General features: G+C 37.1%; 1 protein-coding gene and 1 long non-coding RNA gene across 2 annotated transcripts; one reads left to right on the plus strand and one right to left on the minus strand.

Moving 5' to 3' along the window:
• Window positions 1-7,332: 7,332 nt before the first annotated feature.
• Window positions 7,333-8,277, minus strand: LOC124298526 (uncharacterized). The gene is made up of 2 exons (XR_006906832.1): window positions 7,691-8,277; window positions 7,333-7,621 (listed from the first exon to the last, which is right to left on the minus strand). It is a non-coding gene; the product is annotated as an uncharacterized LOC124298526 (long non-coding RNA).
• A 9,306-nt stretch (window positions 8,278-17,583) lies between these two features.
• Window positions 17,584-19,377, plus strand: LOC124298523 (THAP domain-containing protein 1-like). The gene is made up of 4 exons (XM_046750647.1): window positions 17,584-17,797; window positions 18,058-18,241; window positions 18,351-18,675; window positions 19,049-19,377. The coding sequence occupies exons 1-4, from the start codon at window positions 17,727-17,729 to the stop codon at window positions 19,108-19,110; spliced, it is 642 nt and encodes a 213-aa protein (XP_046606603.1). The 5' UTR covers window positions 17,584-17,726; the 3' UTR covers window positions 19,111-19,377.
• Window positions 19,378-19,794: the final 417 nt, after the last annotated feature.

A 19,794-nucleotide genomic window follows, 5' to 3' on the forward strand; every position in this document is an offset into this window, starting at 1 on the left:
ATGCCCCACTGTCATAAGAATTCAGTACCAGCAATCGAGATGAATCCTCATGAGGGTGATATCTTGGATTCTATGTAATAGGTATATATTTTAAGGAAATCCTATCCAAGCCTGGTTGAAAGCTTGAATCGCTGCAGAAAAGATGCGGAGTAAACTCGAATCCCCGTGAAACATTGAATTTCCATTGTCACCTACTGTGACTCGTCAAGGCTTAAGAGTATTCGGTTGATATAACATATTTCTAGATCTTTACATTTTTTACCACAGAGCGAACGGAAACCAACCGGGACAACTTGAAGGAAAATAATGTACGTCATGAAAGAGAACGCGTTACACAGCTAAGATCGAGTAAAATCTGTAGATTCCTGCTCTGCAGTATTCTACACGTCTAAATTCTCAGTCCTCGAGCTTCTGTGAAATGTAAAACCATGATAAAACTACAATTGCAATCATTCAGTCAGAACGCAAGTTATAGGTGATGCAAGATAAATTGTGACTTGGTATGTGTAATATATTTCAAGCGGGACAAAAGTGGTTGTGTTGATTTTTTATAACTATACAAGGTCATCTGTTAATTCTCTTGCAATTACTATCATAAACATTATCACTTCAGTCCATCTGAAGTATTATTTCTGTACCGTAACTCCGAAACGGTTCTTAACTTTTCATTTTCGAAAATTTATCTGTTGTATGTACAATAGGTATATATAATGGATATGGGTTAAACTTGAAGTAAGGAGATACCCTACCTTTGAAGCAGAATTATAAAAGTCAGGCTAATATAAAACCCAATTTTTAAGAAATAATATAGTTACGTCCGGCGTATTGCTCGGGCGTACTTTTTTCGAAATCACAATATAACTAAGACTCACGTGAAGTGTTTTCCAAATTTCCTTTCAACGCTGTAACGAAAGCTACAGCTATAGATAACATTAAAATATCGTATTGCCTAAACCGGTGGGTTCCACCCCTCCTGGCAAAAGTCACGTAGAGACCAGCAACGATCCCTAGTATAATGTTCAACTTTGTTTCTTATAACTGGTACCAAGAACTGAGACAAGAGTCTGCTGAATTAGCATCAGCAGCGCTCAGCCTGGAAATGTCTCTCTTTTTAAGTCAAAATTATCATCAATAATTAGGATAAACCACTACCTTTCGAACCACCAAATTAAAATAGATTATCTGTTAAGATGTGTGGATGAATGCGTGAGAATTATCTTAAGATACATTTTGTCAACATCTTACGCGTGTAAACGACGAGATTGAGAATCGTCGGAACACCGTCGAAGAGCGCGAAGTAACGCTGACCGTGTAGATTTGGGCACCAGGAGGTCGCCCTCGCACTTCATTGGCTAATTACCGTTGTAACTTATTGCAACTGCAGCTCCTTGAACCCTCAGGCCCAAGAAGCCATATCTTTCGTCTGTCAAGTCGCGAAGTACGTGGACGTCTACCCGGATTAACCCTCTCGAGCAAGAGTAGCGTTGGAAAATCTTAATTGTGACTGGCCTAAAGTCTTGCGCTAATTCGTCAAATCCGAGCATTCGATTATTCTGTTAGCTGCAACAGACTCACTATCTTCTACGTTCCAATCTTTACTGTTCTTTACTAAATCTCATTATTTCGCGAATAGACATTTCCTTGATATTCGATTTTCCCCAATTAAATCAAGTTCGGCCCTGATTCAAACTGAATCAGGTAATATTAAGTGCTTATAATAATAAATACCTACATTATTATTTTTAATTAATAATCTTTAGAATCATTTTCAATATATATATATAAACCGCGAGTGCACCAAATTGACTTTTTCAAACAATAGCTTTCGATAGTAGAATACCGTTCTAAATTCACAAAGCTCAGTGCCCGACGTTCAACATCGTTCGGATTCATCAACCCTTCCGATCTCGAGGTGAGGCTCTGCTCCAGAATTCTACGGACACCGATCTACACGACCGACGGCTCTCAATCTCGCCGAACTTCGCATCTAAAGATAAATTAATTCGAGTAGTCTTCTTCAACATCATTCCAAATTTTGCATAACGTCTTATTAAACAAAAACAAGTGGCAAGCTTCACTAGCCACTGTCGAACATTCAGTATTGTTTTCAGAGAATATCAATATAGGTTTTCTCATAGAGTTCCATAGCAAAATTGAGCAAGATAGAATTGTCGCTTGGCTGCAGATAATAACCTTGGCTATTCAGAGAGACACTCTCCTGTCTACAGCTCGGCCCCCAAATCATATTTTTGCAAGCTCAAATCAGAGCTAAGTAACACATATAATTCTACGGATCGACTGATCCATAGCGTAGAATTGAATTATTAACATAAGTTACATTTAGTTTAAAAAGAGAGATACCGTATAATAATAACCGACCAGAAGTAGAAATAATAGTCGTTCAGGATAGATGTTTTTGACGAGCATCATGTTTAGTTATATATTATTCATATATTGTTAAAATAACCTTACGTTTTGAAAGAAGCGTAAACGATCGAATTCAACTAGTTTTACAGCTTCTCTGTATTTGAATATGAATTCGTCCGTCGACGTTGTCTATCTTTAAATTCAGACATTTTATGATTATTTGGTTTTTCTTTTATATCGTTGATTCATTTCATAATTAATAGTTTGAAGAATATATGTTATCTTCTACCAATCAAAATCATATTCAACCATTTATTTTGAACGATAACCTATCCCATTTCAATATAAATTAGCCTCAACCATTTACACAACTCTCACAGACCTGTATAGGACTATGCAACAACATACCCAAATTACCGGCTTATCGAGAGGTAAGTCTTTCTTAGTTTTAATTTTTATTCATTGTCGTTATGTGGGAGCATCTTTGATTATTCATTAATCATTAAATACAACCGCTCTGTACACTCTCACTCCCACGTAACAATATCTAACCTAACCTAATAATCCAACTGCAATTAAAACCGACCGCCCCGTATATTAATTTATCATATACTATACTGACTCAACAAAATACGTTTAATATTATTAATTGAACAAAGTTGCGTCTCAGTAAGTGGTTGAGATTTGATTTCGTGACTGAAAAGTGCTAACCAAAAAGAAAACTTGTAATAAAAAACCTTTCTCCTCATTCTATTCCGAAAATATTTATTTTTGTTCTGTTGATTCAATCGAAATAGTTTTACTGACATCTGTGTATTTCAAAGATACGGAATATACTTTTAATCAATATATCACATATCTCACCTTCGACAAAATCTAGGACACGTCTTTTCAAATCTCCAGCATTATTATTACCCCACGCCGTGTATAAACTAACTCTGCGTATACGATGTAATAGTAGTACGTCATCTAGTTGACAGTGTGGTGACTTCGACAATTACTGCAGGGTTTCGCCCTCAAGTGTAATATCGGGATTGATGTCGTTGTTATTCGCGTTGTTGTTATTATTATACTATTCCAGAAAGGATTTAGCAAATTTCTCGTAAAGCGTAACGAGTACATTGTACCCAGCTTTAGATTCTGCTTCCAAATGTAATCCGATCATGCTCGCACCGCGTGACACCTGCTCGATGCGGACGGGACATGAAAGTGGAGAGGGGTGGAATACAATACGGAATGCTCGCCCAATCAAATCCTAACCAAGACGAGAATATAATTACTACTTGTCGTCATTCCCATCAAATAATTCAACAATTAGACCAGCTTATGGCTTTCATATTTATATGAGAGACGTATGATCCAAAATACCATTATTTCACATCCATATATTCATCGAAAAATGTTCGTTAACTATAATGGAATTGAAATAAGTTCACAGATACTTTTCTTTTTCATTCATCAAAACGGCGTGTCTGACTGTGACAGTTTTTTTCATTCATTTAGTTATTATTCTTCATAGTTTTGGTAGGCTCGAGTTATCTAAGGTGTGTTTACGGTGAAACATGCAGTGCCGTACTACTTCTCGAATGCAACTGTCAATTCGTGTTTATGATTGTCTCGAAATATGAATAATTTACAGACAGAAAATTCGTAATTCAATACGCCTTCCGTAACCGGTCACCTAAAACGTAATTATATATGATATGCGGAAAGTGATGCCGGACGTACATTCGCCTTACATGGCTTCGAGCAATCTCAGTCAGAAACATGATACTAATTGCTCGAAGAATCATCGAGGAACACCTAGTGCGCAATGCAACGCGACGAATTTTGAGAAGTGGGGTCAGAAAATATGTGAAAACAGCGGAATTTACCGATGCAATTATTCACCGCTATTAGGTTATACGTTATAGGTATAACTGGCTTGTTAGTAAGCACTCGAAACAGTGAACTACACCACTGCCAAGTGCCAAAGATCTGAAATGATTTTTCTTGTGAGAGCCAAGTGTCACGGAGCACATGTAGAAGACTGCGTCTTGTTTGCTGAAACACACGAACGATCGTCAATTTCGTCACTTCCTGTATATCGGATATCAATTAATACTAAATGGATGCATTTCTACGACTGATACCATGTTAACTCTATCATATGAGTTACGTGATATGGTAACATGTAAATTGTACACAAACTTATTCCAAAGTGAAATTACATATTCGTTTAAAAGTGAAAGCGTGAAATTATTCGCGGTACCTACTACAGTGGGTAAGAAAATTCACAACTTACCCAACAATTCGCAATACGCCACAATTTGTCGTTTGGGATTTGTTCATTTCATAAATGCCCCAAAACCGGACACGGTTTCCCCCCGTTTTCTTAAAGTAAATCCTTTGACCTAAGAGGAAACCGTAATTCAGCGAAAGATAATAGACCGACCGAAAAGGGCACGATTAGATGGCTGGAGCGTGTGACTAATTGATGATATAGTATACAAAATATGAAGCAATTCGGGGCGCTATACGGTACGAACCTACATGCTACCACCATAATTCATAACTCATTTTGAAACAGATAGAGGGTGGAGATAGACACGTGAGGGGTTCGCCCCTCTCTCATCCAGGTGTTGGATTAATTATGAATTGAGAGGGTCAGCGGAAGCTGTGCTGCATGGACGTAGTACATGTAAGTATAACATTGGTTCGAGCATCGCCTGCAGTTCCTGCCGCTCGGACGGAAGCCACGTGTGGTTTCTCAACCCAATCAGCCGCTGCCACTGCGTCTCTGCAGGCGCGTTTAATTGAACGTAAATTTGAAATGAAAACCTCGCCGTTCAACACGCATTTATCGAATTAGATGTGCATTCACCGTTTCTCACGTCGTTTGGCGTCAAATTCGAATTTAGAATGGAACTTCGTGACGTCATGCAGGGTCTTGTCAATCCACGTTCGACTAGTATTATTGATGCTAGGATTGTTCGTTCAGTCCCTCGACACAAGACCCAGAATTTATGAGGATACTAAAACTCCTTGACTTATCGTCTAATGAAATGTTGCCCCTTGTAACGAAAAGAGTACGACACATATGTCCAGTAATGTTCATTAATGCCTTCCCCTTCCGGCTACCTTGTTTTCGGTCCAACACAAAATGCGAGTTCGATTTATACGAATCATGTGACAATGACTGGCGATGCAGCTCACGTAAGAAAATGGGATGCATCGTCACATAATTGATATAGAATCGAAGCAATATTTTGTTTTGGATCAAATACAAGCTAGCCGGAAGGTTAAGAGATTCATGCATTTTACTATTTAACGTTAGGCACGACCTCGCTCAAGTATGACATAACGAGCCAATTCACTCCCGAACGTGGTTATCATCCATTTATTTCCCAATCTTGAGGCTCATTGTCAGTTCTCAAATCATCCATCAATACCTTGTCATATTTCCCGTAGGTATAGAAACTTATTGGGAATCTTAATGTACACTGAAAACAAAATTCACTCTGTGATTGTAAATTCGGATATTGCGTTTCATGTTCTTCGTAAAAAATATCCTGAAAACTATGCATCGTTTTCTTAATTCTCAGTCACAGATGGCACAAAAATAAGGAGTATAAAATTGCATTAGCGATTGCGGATTGCCCGTCAATATCATAGTTTGAGATCAGTCTTGCGACTTGCACTAGCGATTTACGGTCACGCGCCGCACACGCCACCTTATATGTCATCAGCACTTGATCAACTTTCAACGTTCAACGTTTCAGTGGCTCGTCGCCGGCGGAAAGAGGGAAGACCACGAAGACAGAGGACGACCTTCAGCGGGGAGCAAACGCTTCGACTAGAGGTAGAATATCGGCGAGGTGAATACATCTCGCGAGGTCGACGTTTCGAGCTTGCTGCCTCTCTGCAACTTACCGAGACGCAAATCAAGATCTGGTTCCAAAATCGACGTGCCAAAGACAAACGAATTGAAAAGGCGCAGCTCGATCAGCAATATCGGCAAGTCAGCAAAAAAATTACATATTTTGTGCACGCTGCAAGAGATTACCTTTTTTCCCACTAAAGTACAATAGTTATGAACCCTATCATATGTATAATGTACTTTACCGCATGGTGACACTATTACTTTTCATTTGGAGTTGTGGTTAGGCACCTTAGAACACAAATACAAAGTGCAAAGACGTCATATGTCGTATTATAGGGTCAACGGAAGTAACTCCAGTGCAGCTATAGAGCAGAAAAATTTCCAGCAAGTGAAAATTACGAACAGTAATATTATCCATATGTTGCATTTGAAATTTGTCTGTTAGGTTTAAAACACTTTACCAGTGATATAATTTTCTATTGACGTATCATGGAACTGAAATATTCCGAGCATTTGTGTCCCATGATTCTGAATCCGTTATAAGGTGTAGGTACGTACTCATTACTATGTATAGTTCCTTTTTCTCAGATTTTATTTTCATAATTCTTCACGATCTGTCGTATATCACGCTAGTTTTTGAAATAAGTCGAAAATTAATTATTAAATTAAAGCGCTGCGAAACTAGGTCTGCCATATGGCTGCAGTACCGTAATTCCAACGTGAAATAGGTTTTATTAAATTTTATGCATAGCAAAATAGAATTGATTCTAAGGGTATTTTGAGTAAGACGAACATTTGTTTACGACCTCGCTTGTGTTGTTTTAAATTTTTTTTTTTCTTCATTACATGATATTTTTGGCTTATCATTGCTGCGAGAAGTTTTGAAAATTTTGGATGAAGTATATTATTTTTAACAGCTTCAACTTATTATCAGAATACATATCTCAGAAAACCATACGATAGTAGAAGAGAAGTCATTTTTGTAAAACTTGTGGAAAAATATATTTCTTCTCTGGAATTGCGATTTTGTAAACAATTTTGTGAAAACCTGGAAAACTTGGAAGCAGAAAAGGTAATGAAAAGTTATAAAAAAAAAACGTCGGTTAAAAATCATTTATTTATTATTATAAGCATGTTACATAATATACACAAAAAATTATTCGAAAACGTGAGAAATTTTTACTGTAACAAGATTTCACGGGAGCATTACTGAGGCAATATCTATAGAATACTATCGACTTCGACTAAGGTATGGCCCACCGTTGATGAGTGAAGTTAGGTTTCCTATCCAATAACATTGTAGGTATAGTGCAGCTGAATCATCCATTATAATTCTTCTTACGGCACAGAGGCGTTCTACTTATGAACGAACGAAGATACATGTGATTATACCTATAATAGAATGATTGGATAAGCACTAGAACTAGGGGAGACGAGAGGAGAAAAGTCGAGGGTACATACATCTGCAGAGGCATTACAGTCATCGGCGGGCCTGGAAGAATACTCGATGCGTGTAATCCGGTAGTTGACGGTATTTAGCGACGCCCGAGACTCGCTAATGCCACGTAAACTATATTCAACCAATGTGCACCTGATTTGATTTTGTCCGAGTCGAGCTCTCTGTAAGCACCCGATAAGCTCGCGATAAACGCTGAATAAACTCAGGCTAGTTAGCGATGCCACGGCCGTGATTCGAGCCTCGGCACCCCTGCAGCGCCTCCCTCAGCGCAATATTGGTAACATTCGGCGTTTCCCACGCGAGACGTTGGCGAGATCCGGGATATAACTTCGTCGCGTCATTGTGTTTCCACCCCCTCTGTCCCCTCACCTTTCCTGCCCGGAACTTCCCACAGGCGCTGTTTCATTCTTTTCCAGCTCTTTCCGCACGTCTCGTTAGACAGCATTTAACCACCCGTGTTTGATCGTGATTCTTCATGTTCTTATATTTTAATTTTGTGCAATCGTGTCTGACGATAAGTACCTACCGTTATTACAAGGGATCGGCGACATTTGCGGAAGGCTGGTTCCGAAAAAACGACGGAATTTAGTTGCTGTTATTATAACTATCTAAACTGTATTGTGTAGATAAATATTAAAAGCAACATTTGTTTTTCGTTACCTCAACTCTTTAATTCACGCTGGGACGCTCAGCATCCCACTTTTTTTCCCAGCTTTTTATTTATTAAATTACTTTTTTAGTAACGACTGCCGAGATTTTAGGGTCCACATGATCCCTGAAATATTTCTAAGTTCAAAAAAAAAATAAAAAATAAATACAAAATTTATTTATATTTGGCAAAAATAGTACATGTAAACAAATGGTTGAAATTCGTACATTTTCACGAAACAAAAGCATTTTCTGCTAATCTACCATGAAAATCCGAATGCCAATTTTTTCACAAACTTATTATACACTTGTCAAATTTGACGGAATTCTTACCAAATTATTCTTTTTATTATTGTTTGTTCGCCGTATTGGACCCACCATTTTGAATTTTTTAATTCTGAGTCCAGATTCGTAATTAGGGACCCCAAAAACCATGTAACATGAAGTTTTATCACTCATATAACTTTTAAAAAAAATTGACGTCCGTCATAAGTCTACGCACGACGGATGTGAAAATACCACGGATGAATCAATTCTACTGGCAATTTTGAACAAAAATATCCAAAAGCCTCGGTCGTTTCATGCCAAAATAACGCTACAAAATGTGTTCCAGTATTTAATAGTAATTCAAGTACAGGAACACACTTTCTCGCATTATTGCTGCACGAAACAATTTTTAAAATATGTTTGTGTTCGGCGTTGCATGTAGAATCGCTCTAGCAGTGGCTCTTTCTGGTCAACGATGCACCGGCACTGAATGATGATAGCCAAAATGAGTAATGTTATACTTGGTTGGTAACGACTGACAACAGCATCCTCTTAAATGAGACTCGAACGAGAGATGAAAGCGATTCATTTTTTATCTGGTATCGCAAGTCATAGAATATACACACACAGACAGTTGAATTTGAAGTACTATATAAACTTGGTAGTGTGTTAAAGTTAGCAAAAATAATCGTTGCATTGAAACGAAATTCTAAGTGTCTCAACGGCGGTCCGAAATCAATAAACTATTTTGAGGATTCAGCAACGTATGAAAAAATGACAATATAATTATATGATTTGATTTGGATCCTGAATTCTGTACCCGAGGATCATCACCCATAGACTGCAGAACATATCTAAACAGAGCTGTTCGTGACATATGTATGCTACGAATGGATTTTATGACTGTGGTAAAATAAGGGGTTCGGTATTTCGGGATGCCGAAAACTTAACCGTAATTTATCCATAAAATGTGATAGTATTGACAGTATATATATTTTTGAATTTCAATCCCAAAATTTTGTCATATAAATTTTTTAAACAATTTTTTGTTCGTAATCGTATATATTCGAAATTTTTTTTTTTTACCATTTCGGCTACGAGATCAAACCCAAATTTTTTCTATCTGTTAAAAGTTGAACAATGATGGTAGGAGTTCCGCCACCGTAAAAGCCTTCGAATTCGGAGTCTTTCGCTACTTATATGCGCCTTGCCACCATTTTGTTGTTAATTTCAATGAAAAAATTCTAAAATAATATCGAAACTTTAAGCAATAAAGCCCTGAAACTCAAATTGCTCTGAGTGGTTTAATTTTCTTTCAAAAAAATTTCCTAAAATTACGTATAATTTTAGAGCGTCCGAGCTTAACCCCCCCAACAGGTACTTCGATGTTTACGTATATCCTCTGAACCCGATGTTCAGCGATGATTATGAACAAATAAATAATCTTGTAGATATTCCGAAAATTGTAACAGTAGCAAAAACCATACCAGAAATCAGTATAAGATTTTCAATGCCGAAAAGCCATAACATAATACGCCTCATTCTGGTTAAAATTATTGAAAATGAATTCTCGACGTTACAAATAAAATTTCCTGGGAACCTTATCACCATAACATAATTGCAGGCTTCAGAGTGCTCAAACCAGGTAATTTTAGCGGAAATAGGGGAAAATTTTGTGAAAATACCTTGGTATTAGAGTTCTAATATTTTTCCGTAGTCTGACCGAATAGAGCAAAATTAGATCCGCACGAGGGTGTTCATTATTTTCGCCGTGTTGAATTTTTTTCGATTGCACCCCACAAATATGTATATAAAAAGTTTTGGATAATATTTACTGTGCCGGAGGGGGGCGGGGGTGAAATTTTTAATGTAAAATACATTGAGATTTTCATTTGAAGTTATTTAACTACTTTTTCTTCATACACTAAAATGAACTGGAAACTTCAAGTTTTTGTGCTTGGTAACAATGTTTATATTTCCAAATAAACGAATAGGAACAAAATAATTTGGAATGAGCGCACGTATTTCGTGGATAACTACCTACACTAGTCAATTAGACCATCATATTGATGGTTCTGTGAAATATAAGAGAGTTTTGACAGTCAATGTATTATTTATTTGTCATGAATTGAGTTGGAAGTATAAACATTGTTCGCAGGCTTTATGATTTAATTTTTTCAGTCTACCTTAATTGATGAAAAAAAAAACTGACTGAGAAAATAGGGGGATTTTAAGATGCAATCGATTACTTTAGGGTAGGTTTAGAGGAATCTTTCAGTTTTAGAGTGCTTATAGGGGAAGAAAAAAAAATAGGGTACTTTCAGGGAAATACGGGACCCACTGCGTAACCTGTAATTGCATAATAAAATAACCATAATCGCAGAAGTGGAGGAACTGCAATTAAAACGACTAATTCCATACATAATGGCGCTTTAGAATTTTTTTAGGCAGCGTAACTTGCTAATTCATAGCCCTGCAACTAAAGAGTACTTTTTGAAATTTTCAGCAACGGCGGCATATTTACAAGATCTTTTATAGTACATATTTAAGTATAATGTTGGCTCCTCCTGTGCAGAATTTGTGCAGTTGAGGGTGTCGCAAACTTATCCTGTAAATCGCCATAATGAGGCAGCAATAACAGGAATAGAGGCAGATAATGAAGATAGAAAAAAACCACAAATGAATTATGACTAGCCAAGATTTCTCAGACATACCCTTGCAATACAATTAGCACGATGTATAACACAATGTGGGTAATACCGCCGACATCGCACCTGCACGCAATGTACCTTTTAACTAGGCTTCAGAATTGGTTTGCGCAAATGATTACATTGCGTTTTGCTCTATGTTATCACGTTCTTGGTACAACTCGCCAGCTCCCATCCCCAACAACCATAAACCATTAGCCGAACTCTGAGTTTGGCGTGTTTCTTTCTTTTTATTAGCGCCATTTCGTAAATTAGGGTGCAGAATACAATTATTAATGTAATAACGTTGTATACAATGGGTAGTGTAGTAAGAGGTATCTTACAAAAGTTTCGGGCTTAACATTTTCTGTAATAAACACGTGGAAATTTTCTTATTCTTCCAAATTTTGCACTTTATGTGAATACTACTATGGGCAATAATTCTTTTAACCGAGGCATAAGTCGTGGCAAGCATTAGTTTAGGAGGGGGGGGGGTTCCAGCTTAGACGCTCTAGGATCATACCTGTGATTAGGAATTTTTTTCTAAAGAAAATGAAAACACTCAGAGCAATTTGAGTTACCGGGTTTCATTATTTATAGTTTCGTGAACAGTTTAGAATTTTTCCATTGAAATTAATAACACAATGGTGGTATGGTGCATACAAGTAGCGAACGACTCCGAACCCGAGAGCTTTTGCGGTGGCGCCACTCCTGACAACTTGTAACAGATAAAAAAAAATTTTTGATTTGAAAACACCTTTACGGGTTCGAGCTCGTAGCTCATATGTGAAAAAAAATGTCTTTAAACATATACGATTATGAACAAAAAATTTCATTTTTCTGTCACGGAATAGAAGGGGGTTGATCCGAAGAGCGGTTATCGAATCACCTCCATACCCACCCAAGATGTTATTTGGGTAATTTGGGTCCGGTCTCATCGCTGTCATCGATCCGGAAATGATGTAAGGAGTGATAATGAGATGGAGAAGGTATACCTTTTGGTTGAATAACGGCTTTATTAGAACTGTGAAGTATGTACAGTATAACCCCGATTAACCGGGATCGGGTTATCCGGGGAGCGGATTAACCGTGCATCTCTGCGCCTCCCGAGCAGCAATATGACTATTTCGAACAGCAAGCAGGCAGCAGTTCAATCGACTACTTACATCTCAGAAAAATGAGTCATGTGATAGAAGAGAACAAAAGGAGAGACCAAAAACAAACCAAATTAATTAATTATTTTCAAAAACTGGAATAAAGTACTAACGCAATATCGGGAAGATACCAGATAGCTTTATATATTAGTGTGTAATATTCATTAACGTCATGTGATGAAATTGGAATTTTACTAGTCAAAATAAAAAGTAGTGACGTTTAATTCGGATTAACCGTGGTTTGAGTTATCCGTGGACTTCTCAGTCCCGACCCCCCGGTTCATTGGGGTTGTACAGTATTTGCATAACTAAGCGAAGTGGATTAGGAATAGGTGAAATGATTATTTAGGTTGGAACTGCGGTTGAACTTGGAAGTTGGAGTTGATATCGATTATACGAACGTTGGAATAGAAGTTGATTAGATGAAGGTTGGAATTGAAATATGCTTGATAGAGGATGGAATATAAGTATCTTGGTGCAAAGAATATGAGTGTGCGAAAGGTGCGAGTGGTCAGAATAGTGGGGAATAGAATTAGCAGAATAAGAGCGATAGCGAGTGGCGTGAGGCTGGATAAAAGGAGGAGGACAGGATGGAGACTATAACGTTACCATGAGAAATGTGGAAGAATTAGCAGGTAGAGGCAGGAGGTGGTCGAAGAAGATAGGGAAGACGTGTGGCAGACGTCGGTCGTAACGTTTCAATAAAAAATTTGTTAAAAAAATTTGTATAAAAAATTTTTTGGATTGAAATTCAAAAATCTAGTCGCGAAATCGAGTCGAAAAAACAAGTTTTAAAGATTGTGTCAAAATTTCAAGTCGATCGGATAAAATTTGACCTAGGAATCTGCGCCACCGAATTAAAAACGTGGTCGTTCGCTATTTATATGTGCAATGCCGCCATTTCGCTATTAATTTCAATGAAAAATTGTTTTTGAAATTATAAATAATGAACCCCTCAAACTCAAATTGCTCTAAGTGTTTTCGTTTTCTTTTTAAAAAAAAAAAAACTCCTAAAATAGTTATGATTTTCAACCGTCCAAGCCCCCCCCCCCCCCCCCCCCCCGCCCTTAATATGCATCTCATCAAGGCTTTCGGAGGACTGACTAGTATTTATTGTTAGCGTCATTGTCAAACAAGATCCGTAACCTATATAATAAAGAGGAATAAAACTTCCCGGGTGCAGACAGTCAAAAACGATATATTTTGCGGCTAACGTTTCGGCGAATGCATGGGATCGATCTTCATGAGAGCATATAAGAAAATTGTAAAGATGCAATTTTGCATATTTTAGGGGAAAATAGATTTCAACTAACAAATCATAAAGTTGTCAAATTGTAACAAGTTATCACAGCAATCTACATTAACTTAAGATTAAGCAATACAATATAAACAATTTACAATGGCAGGAAGAAACGAAGTGAATTAAAGGTTATGTCACCACGTGGTAAGTGATACATACAAAGTCGTATTATCCTATTATTTGAAACAGATAAAAAACGAATGATGGAAGTACCTTTAAATTTCGTTACATTTTTAATATTTTTATATGTTACCTACATAGGGTATAAGTAGCATTTACCTTTTAAACTGATCTTTAAACTGATTATTTCTGAATGCGATGAGCGTATATGGCATAAGATATATTTCGGGACATCAGAAGCGGGGAAGAACAGAGGTCCGAATCTGACTGGGAAAATTTTGAAATCGTAGCTTGAATAAAAGTGCACGTCCCTATCTCAGTCATTGCTAACGTAGATCGTTGATAATGTTTATAATGAATAATGATGAAATAAATACAACACGTGAGATCAAACATGCTCGATGGGAACTGCTGACTTGTTGAATATTCACCGCTTCTACGATTTCAGAATTTCTTTCACTTCCGACAGAGAGACAGAGACGTATAAAAGCACACACGTAATCTGGGAAAAGCTATTCCTAAACCATCGGTTAGCTTTCCGTAAATATGACACGATTCGACAATGAAATTTTCAGGTGACAGGAGCCCCCGTTCATGGTCCACAAGAAGTTTGTTTCGACTTGTAAGTGATTTCATTGGTCGGATCTAACAGAACAGGCCAATGAAATCAGCGGCCTTGGTTCAAAACGCTGTAAGTGCTTACGACGTCACGAAATGGATATTTATAAGCCAGACCAGCGGCGCCTTAATTACAATTAGTAATCCCTTTATCTGGGTTTTTGTATAGACCCTAACATCAAAAATACATCCCAACTGTCAGTTTCGGTCAAAGCTCTTGAAAAATTTCATCAGGCTCTAGTCCTGAGGTTTTTTCATGAATGTCTTGTACTCGGCTCATTGCTGATCCAAAAACTTCAGTTACAGTTACTTACTTGGGTCGCTTACATTCACTGAATAATTATCTCATTTTTAAAGCGTGGCTCTTACCTTTTGAATGCGGGCAATTTATCTAGATCTCGATTAGCAGACTACCAAGTGGCGCTCATTATAGTCATGTTTTTCCATACAAGTTCTACATTGATATACATAGTAGAGTTACTACCGTATTATTTTCCGCCTTATAATTATCTCCCCCAGTACTAGCGACCCTCTTGCCAGTAATTGCATTGAAACAAATAACAAGTATCGATTTATTCGTCGGTGTTTATGAGTTGACACATTGTTCCAGCGAAAACAGTAAATAAAAATAAGCCGTAAAATTAGTCTATTTCGCTAGATTTTCCATCACTTTACCATTCAATCCAATTACTGAAAGTGCCATCAAGCATGACCAAATTTTTTATCGTTAATACTCTATTTTTTCCATGAGACTTGACAATTTTTTACATCCAGCGTTTGAACGTAAAGTCGCGTAAATTTCATATTTTTTCAGTTTACATTTTTCTTGAAGCAGTTTCGAGATCATCACGAGAGTTTGTCGGGACAGACAGAGTCCAAAATATTCCTAAAAATCCGTTTTTCATATACCAAAGGTCCAAAAACGTGAAGATTCACTGATTGTGAGATTAGAAATACATGTACATAACTCATATATGTGATGAGAAGTAGAAACTCAAGTAATATAAAATGCACTACCCAGCAATCGGAAAAGAATAGAAACGGAAGGATTAGCAGAATTATGAATCCCATTTCTTTAAGTTTCCGAATTAAGCATGAGTTATTCCAATGAGACACTGTTCGTTTTAATCTGTTTATTAGTTTGAATTCGATTTTATCTGTTCTTTCCTATCCCGTCATATTCGCGACAATGCCACCTCTAATAGCTTGTTCGTTTCAATTATTTATTTAGAATGAGGGATGGCAATTATCAATCCGATTCAATTCTTTCTATCCGAATTAATTCTTTTCAAAGAATACGAAACACATCCGTTTCGATAAAGAAATCGGGATAGATCGTATTGAAATTCTCAATCCGTTTCTATTCTTTTCCGATTGTTGGGTATGTAGATTATACTGAAAACAAAAAAAGCTCTACAAGCCAGGAAAGTACAGATGCTAGGTGAATTACACGCATAGGGTACTACTTATCGAAGTTGGTCTGCTGGTGGAGTTCTGTATTCTACCATATCATTAGCTCCGTTATAGGCCGAACGTTTAAAGTTTATCTACATTGCCTAATTGGGCCGTTAATGCATTACGAAAAATAAAAAAATAAAAATATAGCGTGCCTTCCCGAAATATAACGACATTTTTAGAGATCTAATGTAATAACGATAAACTTCGACTTCGGTCTCTTATCTACATAGAAATAATGCTACACCACGAATAAATTAAAGATCTATTTGTAACTTTCAGCTTCTCGTCCAATAATTTGTCAAAAATTCCACAGGTATAATATGCCATAAGTTGCATTGTGGATTGCATTTGGTTCTAGGCAAAGGTCTTATAAATTTATTGTATTTTTCGTCGTTTTTTGTCTCGTGACTACTGTTTTATCGATTTCTGGGAATCGATGGATTTTCCTATGCATTTTTAACATACATCGTACAGTGGACAGTGGTGTTTATCCATTGGGGCCCATTCACATGCTGTATCGTCTCCACGTGTCCGCATAACCTATTATTTGAATTTGGTTATTGTGACTCCGGTGTTTGCTCATTTGAGTGCTCAATACGATGATGCAACCATCACAAAGCATTAAGCGTTTTTTGTATCTCAACAAACGGCCTATCGTTATGGCTGATGCAGCTCACAATCAGTGTCTCGGATGCGGCTTTTACTGTAATGTGTGCTCGCATATTTGCAGAGCTGGTCGTCTTGCATATTATAGCAACTGTAAGAAGTGCTGTGGTCCAGCGAATAAGGGCCAATTCGAGAGGCTGTTCACTTCATCATTTAACATTCGATCGGAATTCGTATGATTTCGCTTGAAATCACGGGGGAATTTCGGCATAATCTCTGAATATCTTAGAAATTGACATAATTTGAAATCGATCTGAGTCGCATGAAATTGAGTGAAATTATTGAAATCTTGTAATCGCTTGTCACTTCACCTGTAATTGAATAGCCCTGCCCCTCTGACCAATGGGTCGGAGAAAGATTTCTAGAGAAAATCTTTGTGCCGTCACAACAAATTTACGTAGTAAATTGGAAGCTAAGTCCGATGAGAACACCAAAAAACTCACGAACACTATCGATGTGGAAAATTGAAATCGATGCACGTTGTTTTCAATAAGAATAAAAGCACTTTATTATTATATAGAAAACGGTACAATATAACCACAGATTTTCTATGGCTATGTATAGAAATCTGTGAATATAACAAACGTTCGGCGTCCAGCGTAACGTTAGTGAAAACCTCTGTCCCCTCTGTCTGCCGCCTCTTTGGTTTCGCGTCGTAGAGACAGCAGCTCTAGGTAGCGTTGCGCTACCTGGCATCGTAACTATGGAACTATGACAATCGACACTAATATCGTTGGTAGCGTTTTCGATAAGATTTCAGCTTTTACTTATAGTCACATTGATATCAATGGACTGGATATTCATGAGTCATTTCAGTGATTGAAGATACCTGAAACGGGCACCGTAGCGGCTGATAAAAAGTCTGTCTATCACAATGAAATATAATAAAACGACCACTGTGGTGGTGGGGATTCCCGCGAAAGAGATAACTCGGGAGGAAGATTGTCTCCTTGTACTAGCTACTGCGCATGCGTGAGACCAGTCTACCAATAAGCAAAATTATAACGCTGATTCGCATCTTGTTTCATGCAGTGAACTGTGAAGTTTGTTTACGCCGTTCACGTCAATTGCTCTGAATCGCTATATACAGCTATTTAAATAAATAACTTTATAGCAAAAAATGGTGAGGGTTTGCTGCATTAAAGGGTGTAAAAACTCTTCGGACACTGTCTGCAGCTACTCATTCTTCGTGTAAGTATCATTTCTAATGCGATTGTATCAATTATAACCTTTAAATGAAGACCACGTTCGCAGTCGCAGCTAAGGGAAACAGGGTAGCGACAGTGAAAAATTGAAATATCAAGAAAATAGAAATGCCTTGGAAATATGTATTGCTTCTTCACAAGTAAATCTTTGCCAAGCAAGTCCTGTACGTGTGGCTGTAAACTTTGTATGCTGTGTTTTGCGCCACAACCTTTATCTATAATTAATAATTATGTATCTGGTTTTAGTTTCCCATATAACAACGAAAAGCTTAAAAAATTATGGCTCAACAGTGGGCCTGGATATAAAACTATATCCAAGTATTCATACATTTGTTCATACCACTTTTTCCCGGAGGATTATGTGGAACACAAACACACTGCCAGAAGAACATTAAAAAAGAATGCAGTACCCAGCATATTTGATAACAATGTATGGTTTTATTTTTAGTTTATTTGTGAAAGAAGTAAAAATTTATGATTGCTATAATATTCACTTTGTTTAAAGAAATTTCCTAAAATTATTTTTGTACTAAAACCAGGTACCTAAGAGTGCTATTCCTCAGATGAGTAACCTACCAAACTACAGCTTCCAATATGATACTTCACCATCACCACCAATAAAATATGAACAAAGTGAAGAAGATGATAAAAAGTCCAACAAAATGTTTTGCGGCACAGCAGTACAAACTTGTTCACAACTTAGTGGACCAAGCGTGTCTGTACAAACTTGTACACGACTCAGTGGACCAAGTAATCGCGAACAAGAACTAGTCCGTAAAATAAAACTTCTGCAAGATCGATTGAGGTATAAAAAAAAAAGGATTCAAAGATTCCAGGACTTGGTAACACATCTGAAAAAAACAGGTGAATCTTCAGACCCTCTTGAAGAAAATTTTTTTTTTTAAATTAACGAATCTGATTGAGAACTACTAAAAAATGAGATTCACAATAATATGAGAGGTGAAAATAGCAGAAAATATACCCCACAGATAACAAAATTTACTTTTACTCTCTTACTCGTTACGAGCTTATGATTTTGATAGATCTAAACTTAACTTACCTCATACTTGCACATTGAGACAGTGATTGCAAGATTATGTTATCTATTTCGGTTTTATAAATAATGTCTTTCAATATCTAAAAACCGAAAGTATCGATAAGGTGCTGAATAAGTAATATAATATCATTATATTTATTATATATATTAGAATAAGTAACTGAAATTTGTTTCTTTTAGATATGACGAAAGTACAATCAATGAAGCAGATGATAGCACAGAAACGGATTAACAAACAATGAATAGTCTATTCCAAATATGGGCAACAAACTATTATACAACAAATTGTATAATATTTTTAATGCTGCTAAGTTGTGCAAACGATAAGAATCTTATAGCAAAGATATCGATCTGGTAGTGCAATCAACGATGACAGCTGATGGTCATATGAGTAATTGACCATGAAGGCTAGTCGAATATTCTGAAGATGCCTAAGCGACGAGTAACAGAGTCGGCTAGACAACAGACAGAGACAGCAGAAGTTTGCAAGCATACAATTAAAAGTAATTCACGGTCGGACGCGCAAATGATGCGAGCAGCTGCGGGGTACCGTGGCCAGCAGAAGCCTTAGCATAAATAGGGATGCAGCAGGGCACACTTCAGCGGATTGGCAGCTCCACTGTCTCACTACGTCAGAACTGAGCAGTTTTCATTGCAAGGCTGTAGCTACATTTAGTCATTTTCTATTATTGAATCTTGGTGAGCGGTCAATTATATATAAACGTATTTTTTGTTAACGTTTCGGCCCGGATATGGGCCCTCCTGGGAACGATTTATTTATTTAACTGTTGAGAACAAAATAAGATTTTTTATAAGAAAAGTACAATCAGACATTAAATACTGTAGGTGTAATACTCTTAAGGTAGTAGTCCGGTGTGGCGACCGAAATTTAGACGTTTTTTCATGATTTTTTTTTACAAAGTAAA

The sequence above is a fragment of the Neodiprion virginianus genome, chromosome 2 (assembly GCF_021901495.1).
Source record: "Neodiprion virginianus isolate iyNeoVirg1 chromosome 2, iyNeoVirg1.1, whole genome shotgun sequence".
Lineage (NCBI taxonomy): Eukaryota > Metazoa > Arthropoda > Insecta > Hymenoptera > Diprionidae > Neodiprion > Neodiprion virginianus.

Excerpts from the sequence above, each read along its gene's own strand:
- LOC124298523 (XM_046750647.1), top strand. The coding sequence starts at position 17,727 with ATGGTGAGGGTTTGCTGCATTAAAGGGTGTAAAAACTCTTCGGACACT. Across the intron at positions 17,798-18,057 it reads TGCAGCTACTCATTCTTCGT|TTTCCCATATAACAACGAAA; the intron begins GTAAGTATCATT and ends ATCTGGTTTTAG. Across the intron at positions 18,242-18,350 it reads CCAGCATATTTGATAACAAT|GTACCTAAGAGTGCTATTCC; the intron begins GTATGGTTTTAT and ends TACTAAAACCAG.